This window comes from Macrotis lagotis, chromosome 4 (genome assembly GCF_037893015.1).
Source record: "Macrotis lagotis isolate mMagLag1 chromosome 4, bilby.v1.9.chrom.fasta, whole genome shotgun sequence".
NCBI lineage: Eukaryota > Metazoa > Chordata > Mammalia > Peramelemorphia > Peramelidae > Macrotis > Macrotis lagotis.
The window spans coordinates 142,564,361-142,580,754 of record NC_133661.1 but is presented as its reverse complement, the minus strand read 5'-3'; the positions used below and the strand labels follow the sequence as shown (position 1 = coordinate 142,580,754).

Genomic DNA, 16,394 nt, shown 5'->3' with positions numbered 1-16,394 from the left:
TCTAATTTTTAGACTACAAATTGCAGAGAAGGTAGGAGTTTCTTCACTTGTGTTCTCTATATCAAGGAAATCTAAATTCCAGTCCCTATCTTATAGTAATTAAAAGGAATATTTATCATTAAGAGCTTTAAGCTCTTTGAAAGCAGAACCATTTTAACCTTGTGTCCTTGTCATGTAATAAATACTTGGCAGAATGAATTGGTCACTAAATTAAGGGCCATACAAAGGGAGAATGGCAAGGTTGATTAACATAGTCTAGAATACTGATAACATATCTGGGCAATGGTGGTGAGAAAAGTTATCTAGTCAGAGTGGAGGAAACAGTAGTTGTGATTTCTCTGAAGACCAATGGTGGAGTAGGCAGCTATAGTGTGTGGTTTGACAGGCGTCAGTAAAGCTTCACTCCAACCCCATTTTATTGCATGACTTAGATAAGCAATCTCCAAAAATTTTATCAGGATGTATTCTCTTGGTCTTCCCCCATCAAAGAAAAAAAAAACCTAAAATATAAACCGCTGGGAGGGGTGGGGGTGGGGTAATATCCATAAAGCTTGTCAGTCCTTGCAGAGTTTCTGATTCTTTGCAGAAAGATCTTGATAGGGATGTGGAAAGAAAATAAGGTTGAGAGAGATGTTTGCTCTAAAAGGCTCTAAGGAAAGTGGTAAGAAAATTCATGATTTGTCAAATAGGCTGCTCTAGCAAAGGGGTCGGATTTAGATGTGAGAATGAAGAGCTCTCCCCCTCCCTCAGAAAGATTAGGGTGAAGAGGAGGATTCTGAAACCCTCGGGGTACGTAAAGACAAGCAAGGCATCAGAGGAATCCCCCCGCCCCAGCAAGCAGGTGGTGGCTGTCAGAACAGGGACAGGCCCAGGCATAGATTTAAAAAACAAAACCAAGGGATTTTGGAAAGGAACATTAAAAAAAAAAAAAGGAAAAGAAACGGAAAACTAGTCTCCAGAAGCTTGGCACCAAGACCCGTTCCCACTTTTCCTCCTCGTGCCAACGCAGGGGCCCCCGGAGCCCGCCCCGCGCCGCACGCCATGCTCGGCCTCACGTCCCCGGCTCCCCGGGCGGCAGCGGCCCTTCGGCCGCCTCGGGCGGGGCCGCCCCGCAGGTAGCGGCCGCGCGGGCAGGGCTGACGTAGCCCCGAGCCCGACCAGTGCAGACGTGGGCAGCTGCCCCGGCGGCCCGGCGTGGCCGGGGCCCCGACCCCTCCCTTTCCTCTTCCACGTCAGGTTTCTGGGGAGGCGAGGCCGCCGCGGTTAGCCGGGGCGCGGGTGTGGCGGGAGGGGCCCCGGCGGCGCGCCCTGGCGGCCCCGGGCCGGGAGGATAACGGGCTCCGAGGCGGGCCCGAGGGGAGGGCGCGGCGCGGGCCCGGCCCCCCGGGCCCCGAGACCGTTAGCCGCCCGCGGCCCGGCCGCCCGCGGGGGGGAGGGGCGGGGGCGGGGCGGGGCGGGGAGGGCGCCCTCTCCTCCCCGCGCCTCGCTCGCTTTTTTTTTTTCTTTTTGGCGAAACTTTGGCCACGTGAACCGCCCCCCATTCACTTTTGCGCCAATGGGGCGGCGGGGACGGATCCCGAGCGAGGCCACGGGACCGCGGCCGCGGCGGCCGCTTCATAACGCGCCGTGCGTGACGCCGGGGGCTCCTGTTGCAATGGCGAGCTGAGCCGGAGGATGTGCAGCGGCAGCGGCGGCGCCGCCGGCGACTACGAGGGCGGGGGTGGCGCTAGTGTAGCGGAGCGCGGCCGGTGCCAGGCGCGGCGCGGAGGCGGAGGCGGAGGCGGAGGCGCGGAGGGCAGCGCCCCGCCGCCGGCCGCGCCGCCACTCGGGCCCCGAGCAGCCGGGCGGGAGCCCTCGCGGCCGCGCTCGGCCCGTTCCTCCTCCTCCGGCGCCGCCGCCGCCGCGCGCCGGGCATGGTCCCCTCTTAAAGGCGCAGGAGCGCGGCGGGGGCGGGAGGGGGCACGCGGGCGGAACAAAGCCGCGGCGCGCGCCGGGCCAGCCGGGGGCCTGCGGGCGGATTAGCCGGAGCCCAGCGGCCATGGGCATGCGGGGCCGGCCGCAGCGGCGGCCGCGCTGCCTGTCCCGGGCCCGGGGCCGCTAGGACGCGCGCCGCCGCGGGCCCGCTCTCCGCCGCCGGCCGGTGAAGGGAGCGCGCGGGGGGCCGGGCCGGCCCGCGGGAGCCGCCCCGGGGGAGCTGGCTGTTTTTCCGGGGGCGAGGGAGGCTGTGCGGCCGGCGGGCACTTGGGGAATGGCCGGGAGAAGCCGCCGCTCCTGGCTCAGTGTGTTGCTCGGGCTCATCCTGGGCTTCATCCTGGCGTCGCGGCTGATCCTGCCCCGCGCCTCGGAGCTGAAGAAGGCGGGCCAGCGGCGCCAAGCCAGCCCGGAGGGCTGCCGCCCGCCGCCGCCGCCGCCGCCCCGGGACCCGCCGCCGCCCCGGGACCCGCCGCCGCCGCCGCAGCAGCAGCCGCCGCAGCCCCCCGTGCTGGCGCTGGGCGCCGGGCGCGAGGACGCGCGGGGCGCGCTGCTCTGGCCTCCCGAGCTGGCCGCCGGCGGCCACCCGGACGACCTGCCCCGGGCCAAGAACTTTCTCTTCGTGGGAGTCATGACGGCCCAGAAGTACCTGGAGAGCCGAGCCGTGGCCGCCTACAAGTGAGTGCCGCCCGCCTCGGCCTCCGCGGCCCGGGCCCATCCATGTCCGCGCCGGGCGGCGGCCACCCGGGCTGCCCTGCCCTTCCCCGGGTCGGTGGGGCGCGCTTGAGCCGGAGGAGAGCTCCGGCCCCGCTCCGGGCGCGGCGGGGGGCGGGGGCTCTTCGCGGACACCCAGCCCGGACAGGCTATCGGGTGTCCGGCAGCCGGGGCAGCCCCCCCCCCCCCCCGCGCTTCTCCGGACCGATGCCCTCTCTAGGATGCCACGGGCACGCGGAGGTGCATGCATCTTTTATTAGGCCGGAGCCTTGCCCTCGCTCGGGCCCACCGAGCCCCCTTTCACTGGAAACGGCATCCCAGTTTTCATTCATCTCTAACCGAAATTCAGCATTTCCCTCACCCACGGGAATGCTTTATTCCGAGAAATGCCCATCACGGCCTGGCGCAGGCACACACATTCCTCTTGGAATGAGCACCCGACTTAAAAATCGAGTGATGCCTGGGAGGAATTCTGCCACTCCGAACTGAATTTGTCCAAAACAGCTGCTATTTTCTAAAGCACTTATAACTTCCCGGCATCTAATAGCCAAAAAAGAGGTGTCTTTGTTGTCAGTTAAGATGGCTAGACTAATAGCCTGGTTTTTAATCCTTGTAAACGGATTCTCATAAATAGGAGAACAGGGAGAGGAAAAGAAAAGGAATCTTATGTGGATACATATTTTTTTAATAACCGAAACACAATTAAAAGAGAATGGTTTTTGGGGCAGCTAGGCGGTGCAGTGGATACAGCACCGGCCCTGCAGTCAGGAGTACCTGGGTTCAAATCAGCTTCAGACACTTATTAATTACCTAGCAGTGTGGCCTTGGGCAAGTCACTTAACCCCATTGCCCTGCAAAACCTTTAAAAAAATGAAAATAATAATAATAAAAGGTAATGGTTTTCAATAAATACTCAGATATTAATATCTATTTTAAAATTCTTAAATCTTCCTTTTTTTGTAGTAGAATATCGAGTGTGTGGAGGAGGGCATAATATCTACATACATAAGATTGAAGGAGTATTCTAAATATTAATCAATAGAGTTAGTAATCATTACCTATTGCCATAATCAGCCTTAGTTAGAAAATCAAATGGGTTCATGTTCAGAATGAGCACTAGGTGTTAGCTAAATAGGCTTTATAAAGAGATGTTCTGGAATAATGGCAGACTTTGTTAAATTATGACTGAAACTGAATTAATTCTGCCATGGATTTACATGGTAGGAGAAAGATAATAATCCATTTTTCTGAAATTGAATCGTTAAAAAAGTTTTATTGGTTATATGTGAGAGTTTTCAAGACAAATAGCAGAAAAGTTGGTTTATTTACTTGTATCACCACAGTACAAATACATGAGAAAACTTAGTTTCCAGAATATGAAAGTGCTGAGTTCAGATTTATATCTTATTGGATCACATCTTACTCATTTTTAATCTCACTCTCCATTTTTTCTTCCAAATAGTAGGAGGATCAAAAAGGTGTCTGGGACTGAATATACCAGAAGGGAAGAAAAAAAGAGTTAGGAAGACTCAGCAGTGATAGTGGGGAAGCACAGTAATTCATGCTGATCTGATTTACCTATATGTATTTGATCTTTAAGGTTTCCATTATTTTACATACGTTCAGAGTTCAGATTTAAACTTCAAAGTTACTGATTAGTAAGCCAGAGAAACATATAGTGGAGATTAGTGGCTAGTAGATTGGGCTGAGCATCAGAAGAGCTACTCTATTCCGGAATAAGTTGATTGTCTTTACATGTCTGAGTTACTTAAATTTTCTTGGAGCAACTCCATCATAAAATGAATATAAGATTTTCAGCATGACAGAGTGCTGTCTAGGGCCTAGGTTCAAATCTTGCCTCAGACAATAACTGTACAGCCATCGGTGAGTCATTTAATCCTTGTGCCTGGGAAAAGAAAGAAGGAAAAATACACAAACTTTATGTCACACATACTAAGTGCTTTACAAATCTTATTTGATCCTCAACAACACTGGCGGGTAGGAGCTATTATTATCCCCATTTTACAGATGAGGAAACTGAAGCAGACAGGTTTAAGTGTTTTTGTGCAGGGTCATAACAGTAAATAGTATCTGAGATGAGATTTGAACTAGACTACAAGCCCTGCATTGACTATACCCACTGCACCACTCTTGCCAGTGATAATACCTGTCCTAACTGTTTCACAGTAATGTTGGGAATCTTAAATGAGAGAAAGTAAGCTAAATGCCTTACATATTTCAAAGTAATATATAAACTCAACTTATTCAGTTTGATTGCAAAAATATTGTATGTTCAAATGAGAACCCATGTGTAACTTCATTATAACTTATTGTTGACATCAATCTTTTTTGAATATAGCTTATGGCATTCATAATATCAAGCTACCCTGTGGTTAGGTTATCAGTTGTGTGACATATAGATCCAGTGTTATTTTGAAGTCCGATCAGTATGATTTATATTTTCCTAGAAACTGGGCTGTCATATTTCACATCTTGACTTTGGCTCACCCTTTACTTCTAAAAAGTAAAAGCCCTTTTCTTTTGGATGTTAATGTTGACCCTAATGCGTTGTCTTCCTTTCTCTGTTAATGGATATTCTTGGAATATTTTGAGAAAGGTAGAAATATCAATCATTTGACCTTCAGTTTCTTTATCACCTTTTTTTTTTTTTTTTTTGGAGTGTTATCACTATTCATTCCTTCCTTTTTCCATTCACTTTGCTTGGTTCCTTTAAAACAAAACAAAGAACTTTTTCTAGGACTTTATTTGCCTATCGACAAAGCAATTGGGAGTCAGAGGTCTTGTGAGGTGAACTCTCCTCATTGGTTGGGCTTTGACACCTTGCAGTCTAACATTCTCCGTAATGTAAAGATAGTTTTGACTACCTCTGAGTCATCATTTGTCTAAGTAATTTTTAACCCAAGGCTTGACTTGGATTTGATGATTACAGACAAGTTATTCAGTCATTAAACATGCTTTAAGTACTTAACTTGTACCTTATGTCCCAATGCTCAGCATTGAGGCTGCAAAAGATAGTCTGTGCAACTTGCAATCTAGTGCAAACATGAGCACAAAATGCCTAGCAAAAATATACACAAATAGACTATGTACAGGATACATGGGAAATAGGGGAAGATGCTAAAATAAGAGGGGTTGGAAAAAGTTTTTTAGAGGAAATTTTAGTTGGAACTTGTAGGAAGCCATATGAGATAGAATATTTTCAGGCATGGGGGTGCAATCAGAGAACATACTTAACCCAGACAAGGGGTATCTCATTCATAAAACAGCAATGAGGCCTGTGTTTCTTGATGGAAGGGCACATGGAAGAAAGTAAGGTTTAAGAAGTCTGGAAAGACTGGTGTGGGAGTAGGGAAAGAGTCCTAGAGTTTGAAGGATTTTGATTACCAAACAGACTTCATATACTTTAGAATTAGGTTTGGCCATTTTTCAGCTGAAAGTCAACGTTTGGTCCTTAAATAATACTTTATAGAATCATTCTGGTAGAAATTTAGGCTTAAAACTTTTGATGTATGAAAAGATGGTTGGTAGACTTGGATGTACTTGAAACTACATTATAATGTTACTGTGTACCATGACACTCTTACAGTTACTTTTTGCAGTAACACTCTTGAAGTCATTTTGTATAATAGGATCATAGGATATAGGGTTGGAAGGAAACTTGGAGATCACCATATTCAGTTCTTTTGTTTTATAGATGAAGAGACTTGGGGCCCCCAAGAAGTGGGATGGATTTTTTTCAAAGACACACACATAAGGAATAGCAGAGTTGGGATTCTCTGATAACAACTCCAGTGTGTGTTTTTTTAAACTATACATACCATTCTCCTTTCTTTACTAATGATGAAAAAAAAAATTATCCAAAAGTCAAAGACTGGAGCAGCCATAATGAATCTCACAAAGTCAAAAGAATAAAAGCTTCTCTTTTGACTGGGGTCTTTAGATTCTCTCTGCTTGCTCTTGCTTTACACAATTCTTTTTTTTTTTTTTATTTTGCAAGGCAGTGGGAATAAGTGACTTGCCCAAAGTCACACAGCCAAATAACTATTAAGTATCTGATACTGGATTTGAATTCAGGGCTGGTGGTCTATCCACTGCTCCACCTAACTATCCCCTTTCACATAATTCTAAGTTTAATTATCTGGTTTTCTAGTCAAAAGAAGTAAATTAGAAGGGGGGGAGCTATTATATGCAGGTACAGTGAAAAGTAATCCAATAGTCTGACAACAAATAAACATGAAATTAGAAAGTAAACTTAAGAATTTGAATGTAGAAGCCTTATTGTACAATTATTGAAGGCTCTTGTATTATAGTATGAAAAGCCTGAAATCTCTCTCAGCTTTTCTACCTGCTTCTGATGTTGTTTGGGCTAACATTCAAACTCTAAAATTCAGTTTTCTCATTTATTAATTTAGATTAAAATGGTCTATTTGCTTCATAGTTTTATGGAGCTTAAATGAGATAAATGTAATTGTTACAAAGCTTCTGTATAAATGAGATGTTTATAACATGTATTCACAACGATGGACTTTGAGTCATCAAGAAAAGGTTAAATTCATTATGCTAAGAAAGTGTATAATACATTTTTAAAAAGACTATTCAAACTGTATTAAAAAAACACTTCTTCAGCTGTATTCAGAAAACTTGACCATTTGTAATGACTCATCCGTAGAAGGTCCTAAAAGGAATGGAGTCTATTGTATTTTCTATTTATATTTGAAGGGTATGTATTTTTTAGGTAACATTATTTGAGTCTTAAATGTATCACATGTTGAAGTTCATGACTTGACCAGACTTTTTTCTACTTATTGGCAGAGGAAGCCTTATTGGTCCATCACTTGCTTTATCAACTGAAGTTGAGTCAGAAACGGTGCAGTGAAGATAAACTCAAGAATATAAATCACTGAGATAAGAATTTTTTTCTCTCCACAAGAATGACTGGAAAAAAAAATAGAAAAGCAATTTGTCAAATATGAGGTTTAGCCCCACAGCTGATATTCCCCCACAATAAGTTGAATGTAAAAAGAAAAAAGACACCAATAAAATGTATTTCATTAACTGGGATACAACATTAAAATAAGGGGGGGGTGGATTTTTGAAAACTTGGATCCAGAGATCGGAATATCCCCCCCTCACATGTTGATTATCAGCTATGGGTTATTTGGAGATTTTGGAAGAAGAGGAAAACAAGGGAAGACAGTCTTTGGGCTTTTTTTTTCTCTTCACTACTTGTTAACATTTGTTCTATAGTTCACTTCAAAATTGTATCCATACTTGTTAGACATGGGTGTTAGAAATAGAAAAACCAAATAGTTCTTCCACTGAAGGAGTTTATACACCTCTGGTGGAAAACAACCTGTACACAGATAAGTAAATACAAAATATTTATGACATATATATATATATATATATTAAAAAACAAGTGATTTTACAGGGTGGATGGGGTGTTAGACATCTAAGAAACAGTATTAGAAAAGGAGGTAGTGCTTGAGATGAACTTTGAAAGGATCTACAGAGATGGATGGAGATAATTTAAGAGATAGAGGTGAAAGAGAGCATTCCATTATTGAAGGATAGTCCATGCAAAGGTATGGACAAGGAGAGGAAAAGTGGTGTACACAGAATGACAGCCAATGGGCATGTTTGGACCAGTGAGTACCTGAAAGAATGACATGCAGTAAACCCAGAAAGGTTAGATAGAGTCAAGCTGTAAAGGGCTTTAAATACTAGATGGGGGAGTTTATATTTTGTCCTTGAGCAAGGGATTTTTAACCTGGGGTCCCTAAACTTGTTTCTTTTTCATATTGTGATAACTGTATTTCAAGGCAATCAATTTCTTTTCTAAATGTGTATATTTTATTTTCCATATTTTAATGTTATTCTGAAAAGGCATCCATAGGCTTTACCAGGAGTTAATGAAACAACCAAAAATGTTAAGAACCCCTCTCCCCCAGAGGCATTAGAATAAGGGAGAGACATTTTCCAGCTTGTGCTTAAGCAAAATCAATTTTGTATAGCTGAATGGAGTTTTAATGGAAAGGGGAGAGAAAGATTCAAGGAAACAAATTAGGTTGTTGTAGAAGTCTAGGTAAGAGGTGATGTGAGGTCCCTGAATAAGTGTGGTTGTGGTGTGAGTAGAGAAAGGGTTTGCGATATAGGGTAGGATCAATATATATCAACATGACTTAAATAGGTAGTAATATTAGATCATTTTTATATGGTATTTTGCACTTCACTAAATAATTTACCTCACAACAATTTTGTGAATATAAGTAGTGCATATAATATTGTCCCAGTTTTGTAGGTGAGAAAACTAAGGTTATGCCAAACAGCTAGGTGAAATCTGCAAATTGATGAGTACTATCTATGCCTTAAATCTAGTCACTGATTAAGAATGTTCCACAGCATAGGATTAAGCATAGATTCTTGGGACACCAAGAACTTTTCTTAAATTGAGGTATTATTTACTTTCCTTTGGATCTGACCATTCAACCAGTTCTGAATTCATTTGGGTATGTTATTGTCTGTCCCACAGCATTTCATCAAAGTTAGCTTGAGACTTTGGTAACTACTTTGTTAAATACCAATCTATAATCCTTTCTGAAGGAAGTGAAGTTAATTTGCTGTGGCTTTCTTAACTACCTTATATTTTCTTTTTATGTCATTTAAAAAGTTATTAAGTTGGTTGAACTTTTATTTTTTAACCTGTGTGACTTGTACCATATAACTATAAATTATCCATAAGGAACTACACAATGTGCTTAAAAACTTCCTCTAGGTTTCTTAACTTTATATGGGAAATTCTTCCATTTTCCCCCTTGCCCTTTTTTGGTGATATCTTTTATGCAATATTTTTTTCATGTAATTCATAATCAGTAAAGTAGGCTAAGGTCTGCTTATACCTTGTCTTATACATTATACATGTCTTATACATGCTTATACATTGTCTCTTGGGTAATATAGTTTTATTCTTTAGAGATTGTGATATTCCATGATTCTTAGCTATGTTGTGTTATATAAGAATATTGATGGATTTTTGTTTTGGAGAGAAAAGTAGTCTATTTCTCATGTGCATAATTTGTTGTGATAATTGATGTAAATAGAGAAAATATTTTTCAAATATAAAAAAATGAAAATATGGTTTTATTTCAAAGTAAGCCTTTACATCAACTGGCATAATTGGAAGTGATGAAGTTGGGGTCAGAGATCTTACTTGATTTGTGCCATGGACACGTAGTAACTTTGTAACCAAAGGCAAATTTTACTTAACCACTCTGATCCTCAATTTGATAAAGTTAATTTAATAATGCTTTGTAATATCTTCCTTCACAATTTTGATTATTCAGGCATTGTGCTTTTCTATAATTTACAGCCATATGGTATCACTGGAAGAACATTTTTGTATCAGTAAGCACCTTAGGATCATTGATAGCATTGTATACTTAGATAGAATCTAGACCTGCTCTTTATCCCATTTGTTTCTGGATTTAGCTCTTTCATTGCTCACCTGCAATGTCTATTGCAAAGGGCAATGGAGAGAAACAAATGGTAAGGATAAATAGGATACTGCATGTTACTAATAATGAATTTATAAAAATCATTTTATTTGTGATGTAAAAATTATCCAGTAAATGTGATATCAGGAAAGAAGATGGGCTGGACATGTAATGAGGATGTGAGGTTAACATGTATGTATTTAATGCAGAGTGCTACAAAACTTTGGCTATTATCAGCACCTAATCAATGTACCATGTTATTTCTGGGGCCTGATACAAAACAGATAGTATTTTCACAAATTGAATTATCTCCCTTATACCATTCTCTTCACATTTCCTAGAAAAAAAGTTGGAAAAATAATTTGGGATAGGGTTTTAGCTCTATGATTGGCTAGCAGAGAAAGATTTTTTTTTTTAGTCAAAATGCTTTTAGTATAGTTTTCCCTGCTAGGGACATTGTTTTGTTCATGTACTGTGGATATTTATTAAATACTCCTGGGGATTAAAAAAAATCACTCCTAGAATCTTGTTATTTAGCAAGCTTTACAGCTATGTCTAGGTCTCGGTGAAAACAATACAGTAAAATTTGTTTGGTTTTGAACTTTAGAGAAGTTAGTGAGTGCCTAATGACTTTTTTAAAAAATACATAAATCACATTCTGTGAATGAACCTCACTTTTCAAAGAAGGGAAAATCTTAAATTATAAAAATGTATTCCAGTTTTTTAGGAATAACAGTCCTTGCCCTATAAAGAAGAGGAAATAAAAGGATTTTTTCTTATTTTAGCCCCAATGCCTCAAAATTAACCCCAAAAGCTTGCTAGTTTATGCCTTAATTTAAATATACATGTTCATTAACAACCTAACAGCTGATTTCCCCCCCTCCCCAATAACTCTGTCACATAAATTCCTAGAATTTATTTCTAAAAGCACCATGAACAAAAAGCTTGTAGTATTGGTATTGAAAATCAAGGGACTTCATCATTTTTTCCCCCTTAACCCTCTTACTTGCTCCACTAAGTAATTACTCCTTGTTTTTTTAGTTGCTGGGTTGCCAGCAAATAGGATTTGTATAGGGAGTATTGCTGTGAGGACCTGTAGCTTAAAGGGGCTTGTATCTTTTCCCAGACTTTGTACTATTCAGTCAAACATATAAGGCCATAGCTGTGTTTCTGGGCATAGTGCCATATTCTGGAGTTGGTAAAATGAAAAATAACATAATCTTTCCCTCAAGGAGTTGACAGTATAAGATGGTGATATGTTTATAGATCAGTATAATGCAAAGTTGAGTGTGATATGGGCAAAGGAAAATTCAAGGTACTATAGAAAAACTTGAAGTAGAGAAGGACTTTGAAGGATAAGCTTTCAAATAAGAGGTAGAGTTTCTGAACTTAGAAATAAAAGGTATTTAGGCAGACAGAGGTAGAAAGAGGTATGGGCAAATGCAGGGAAATAAGAAGAGATAGGAGTAATGTGATGCAGCCATAAAAATTGGGTGGGTACCAGATGGTGGAAAATATTAAATCACAGGTTAATGAGATTTGTATTTTTTTAATAGGCAGTTGGTATCCACAAAAAGTTTTTGAGTAGGGAATTAACATGGTCAACTCTCTTCTATAGCTAGGAATATTTATTTTGCCAGCTGTGTGAAAGATAAATTGAAAAGGGGAGAGATAGAAGTCAAGAAGGCAAATTTTAGTTATCTTAGACTAGGCAAGAGGTGATGGGACTTCTGATCTTGGATGATGGTGGTGGTATGAGTATAAAATCTGGATTTGGCAAAAGGTGGAAGAAGAGAGAGTCAAAAATAAATCTGATTTCAAACCTGGGTAGTTGGAAAGTTAATGGAAGAAAAGGAAATTTAGAAGAAATTGCAAGTTTAAGACGAAACGAGTTCAATTGCCATCTTCTTTGACTCTTCCTTGGAGAGAATATAAGACAAAAATTTTAAATTTTATTTGAAATAGAAAATATAACTTTGACATATACTAAACTACTAATTTAATCAATCTTATATTGTAATGTAATAGTAAAACGGTTATTCAAAGTTGCTTCTCACTTAAAATGTTATACACTTTGATCAGTCATTATAAATTCATGTTCCCAGTAAGTATTAGAAAAACCAGGGGACTTTGGTTTTTGCTACAATCCTGGAACTGAAAGATAAGATAATGAATTAAGATATTTTTCGATTCCTACCTTCTCCCCAGTCTTATTAAGTCCATGTTTTGTATTACTGGATAGCAGTGAGATACATAGTGTAATAGAGGATGAGGAGAAAACATTTGCCTGCCCACCTTAAAAGTCAATTGTGAAGAGCAAATAAGATATTGTATGTGAGTTGGTTTTCAAAGCTGTATACTTGATTAAAGAGAAAAAGTGATTCACAGATGTGGAAATTCAGGCCTTAATTCTTTTGAGGATAGGGAAATTCAGAGCTCAAAGAGAATTCCCTTGCTTAGGCCCCATAAATAGCAATTCCTCTAGTTACCTAAATCTGTGAGTAATGGTTCTTGGTGACTTGTAAATCTGATTTCTAATTATAGTCATTCAGTAAAATTTAAGTATGAAGGGAGCATTTTGATACTGAACTCTTTACACCATGGTATTCTTAACTGGAGTTGATCTTTGGCATCAGTAAGTTTTCCATTTAGAAATAACAAAGGAAGAAAGCAATTTATTTTTCATTCTTATGAAAAGCATTAATTTTTCAGAATGAGCAGATAGCTACTAAAACTCTTGAGTACATGAAGTATTAAAGATTATTAAAAATGAAATTTCTTTCTGATTTGATATCTAATTGGAATTTATTTTAATTCTAGAACATGGTCCAAGACAATTCCTGGAAAAGTTGAATTCTTCTCTAGTGAGGGTTCAGATACATCCATACCAATTCCTATAGTGCCACTACAAGGTGTGGATGATTCCTATCCACCCCAGAAGAAGTCCTTTATGATGCTCAAGTACATGCACGACCACTACTTGGACAAATATGAATGGTTTATGAGAGCTGATGATGATGTTTACATCAAAGGAGATCGTCTGGAGAATTTTCTAAGGAGTTTGAATAGTAGTGAACCCCTTTTTCTTGGGCAGACAGGACTGGGCACAACAGAAGAGATGGGAAAATTGGCTCTTGAACCTGGTGAGAACTTTTGCATGGGTGGCCCTGGTGTGATTATGAGCCGAGAAGTGCTTCGAAGAATGGTACCACACATTGGAGAATGCTTGAGAGAAATGTATACGACACATGAAGATGTGGAGGTGGGACGATGTGTCCGAAGATTTGCAGGAGTACAGTGTGTCTGGTCTTATGAGGTAAGAATAAAGTTATTTAATAGTTTGTAAGCATTTTTGACTTTTAGTATTGAATTAATATGGGAAACTCATATATCATTTCCATGTTAAAAGATCTTGTCAGAAAGTTATCATATGCCCCTTATATTTTTGTTTTTCATTTCTGTTTCACCCCCCCCAACAAGTTTTAAATTTCTTTTTCTTAGATTTAAGGTTAAAGGATCTTCTGGCTTTTTTCCACAAATAATGTTTTTAATGATGATACTTAGTTTTGTTACTGAATCCTGAAAAAGAAATTAATCCACTGTAATTGTTTCCAGCCTACAGTTAACAAGCAGTAGAACACGAATGAGAAGGGAATCTTTAAATTTGTATAGTCAAACCATTGCATTTTTACAGATAAAAAAATCTTGAGACCCAAACTAGCTAAATGGTTTGTCTAAAGTCATGATCATATCAAGAGATCATCATAATTCAATTAAATATTTTTAAAATTATACTGCTATATATATGACATTCTTCTAGGCAAGAAGAAATACAAAGTTAAAAGGCACATTTCCTGAATTCAAATGTCTTATAGTTTAGCAGGGGAGAAGGAATACTTATGAATAGGTAATAGAAATTGGAGGGATAAATCAAAGGAAATAAGATCTGTGAAAAATGCTATTCCTTTCAGGTATGGAAGCATAGGGTATGCAAAAAGGGTGGAGTTTACTTTGGGCCTTGTTAGATAGGATAAGATTTTTATATTGAGATGAGGGAAGTTGAGGTTGCTGAGAAGAAATCAGAATTCATTCTAGACATTGGAGAAGACACAAACTTAGAAAATTTCTAGGTAAATTTGGAGAATGAATGAATGATGTAGTTTGAAGAATCAATGACTAGAATAAGTCTGGGGAAAGTTGAAGTCAGACTGGAGGGAGTGACTGTAAGACTAAGATTAAATTTTTTTCTTCAGAAGTAGCCAATGAAAATTGTTGCTAATAATGAAGTAGATGGTCATTTGCTCTCTAATACATTTCTCTTTCCTTCAGATATAAACTGAACTGAAACAACCTTTAAAACATGAAAACTTTTATGTTTGTACTTCCAGTTCAGAGATAACTATTTTACTAAGAGTATTTTTGAAAAATAGAATACTTTTCTCCCATTAGTAACATGCTAGCAAAGGAAATTACATAATGAAAGATACATAATATGTAACAGTTGATTTTCATTTGAGATAAATCTGCCCAAATCATTGATATTGGAAACATTTTATTCTTGCCCATGCATATTTAGAATTTCTTTTCATCAGAGTTTCTTCTGCTTGAAATTTTAGAGATATGTACATTTTTAGTGCTGCAGGAAGTAGCTTTTGTTGTCATTTCAAGTTCTAAAATCACAAAGTTAGGTAATAAGGACAAGACTTGATCAGAGTGCACACTTTGATCTCTTCTCCCTTAAATTGCATTGGCATTAACCTAGATATGTGTAAAGGATCTTATTTTTCAAAGATAAAAGAGAGCTAAAGGAATCCATGAGAAAACACAGCTGTTTTGAGAATTTTATAGAGCTGTCTTATAAATTTTATATTTCTGGCTTTCTAACAAGTATTTCTCATGCTTTTATTATGTGAATAGAAGCTCAGGATATGTAATATTCTGAAATTTTATATAATTTTATTTTTCAATTTATTTATTTTTACAATTATATGTAAAGATAATTTTCAGTATTCATTTTTTGTGAAGTTTTTTCTCCCCCCCATCCTTCCTACCCCTCACCTAACATGCACAATCATGTTACACATATTTTCATGCTGTATCATGTTGTGAAAGAAGAAATAGAAAAGGACAGGGGAACTGTGAGAAGGAAAGAACAAATTTAGAAAAGTGAAAATAATATGATTTACAGTCATATTCCAAAATTCTTTCTCTAGATGTGCATGGCATTTTCCATTACATATCTTTTAGAATTGTGTTTGATCACTGCTTGGTGAGAAGGGATAGATGAAGTGTTGTTGTTATTGTGTACAATGTTCTTCCGAGTTCTGCTCACTCCACTCCACTCAGCATCTGGGTTTTTCTGCTCATCATTTCTTATATTATTCCATTATATTAACATATTATTATTATTATTCCATTACATTCACATATCACAACTTGTTCAGCCATTCTTTGATGGCCATTCTTAAGTAAAAATATTCAACTAATTTTTGTCTTATGTTTTTATGTCACCTTCATATTTCCTCATGTAGCTATCTCTCCATTCTCTGCCCCTCCACCCCCAAAGAATCTCTTATAACACAGAATTTACAAATGGGAAAATTAACTTAGCAAAACTGATATTGAAATGTGATGTTTTTCACATTCTCCTTCATAACTATAAAGAATTAAGGGTAAGTATCTTCTCATATCTCTCCTTTGAGAATAACTTTGGTCATTAGTTTTCAACATTTAGTTTGTGTTGTTGCTGTTCTTTCCCACTTAAATTATTCTTGTTATAGTTCATATTATATTCCTGATTCTTCTTATTTGACTTTGCATCAGTTCTTAAAGGTCTTTCTGTGCTTCTTTTATTTAACATATTCTCTTATTCATATTGTTTGACCTTTCCCCAACTGGCATTGTTTCCAGCTCTTTGCTACTATGACTATTTTGGTGTCTTTGTAAATTATTTCTTTCTGTCACTGACCTCCTTGGGGGGGTCAGTGGAGGAATCTTTGAATTAAAAAAATTAGCCACTTTCTTAACTTAGTTCCAAATTGCATTAGCAAACTATTAGTCCAATTCATAGCTTTATCAAGAAGTCATATGTGGGCCTGTTTTTTCCCAACCCTTCCAACAGAAACTAAATTGTCACCTTTGACTATTGTCTCAATGTAACATGAAATTTCTGAATTATTTAATTAATTATTTTTT

General features: G+C 39.7%; 1 protein-coding gene across 1 annotated transcript in view; it reads left to right on the top strand.

Annotated features, from left to right (window-relative positions):
• The first annotated feature begins 2,205 nt into the window (after positions 1-2,205).
• The window catches only part of CHSY1 (chondroitin sulfate synthase 1), a 69,796-nt gene continuing 55,607 nt past the window's right edge, over positions 2,206-16,394 (top strand). Inside the window, exons 1-2 of the mRNA XM_074234235.1 lie at positions 2,206-2,649; positions 13,020-13,515. Of these exons, the coding sequence (XP_074090336.1) occupies positions 2,249-2,649; positions 13,020-13,515 (897 nt within the window). The 5' untranslated portion in view covers positions 2,206-2,248. The remainder of the gene's footprint in view (positions 2,650-13,019; positions 13,516-16,394) is intronic.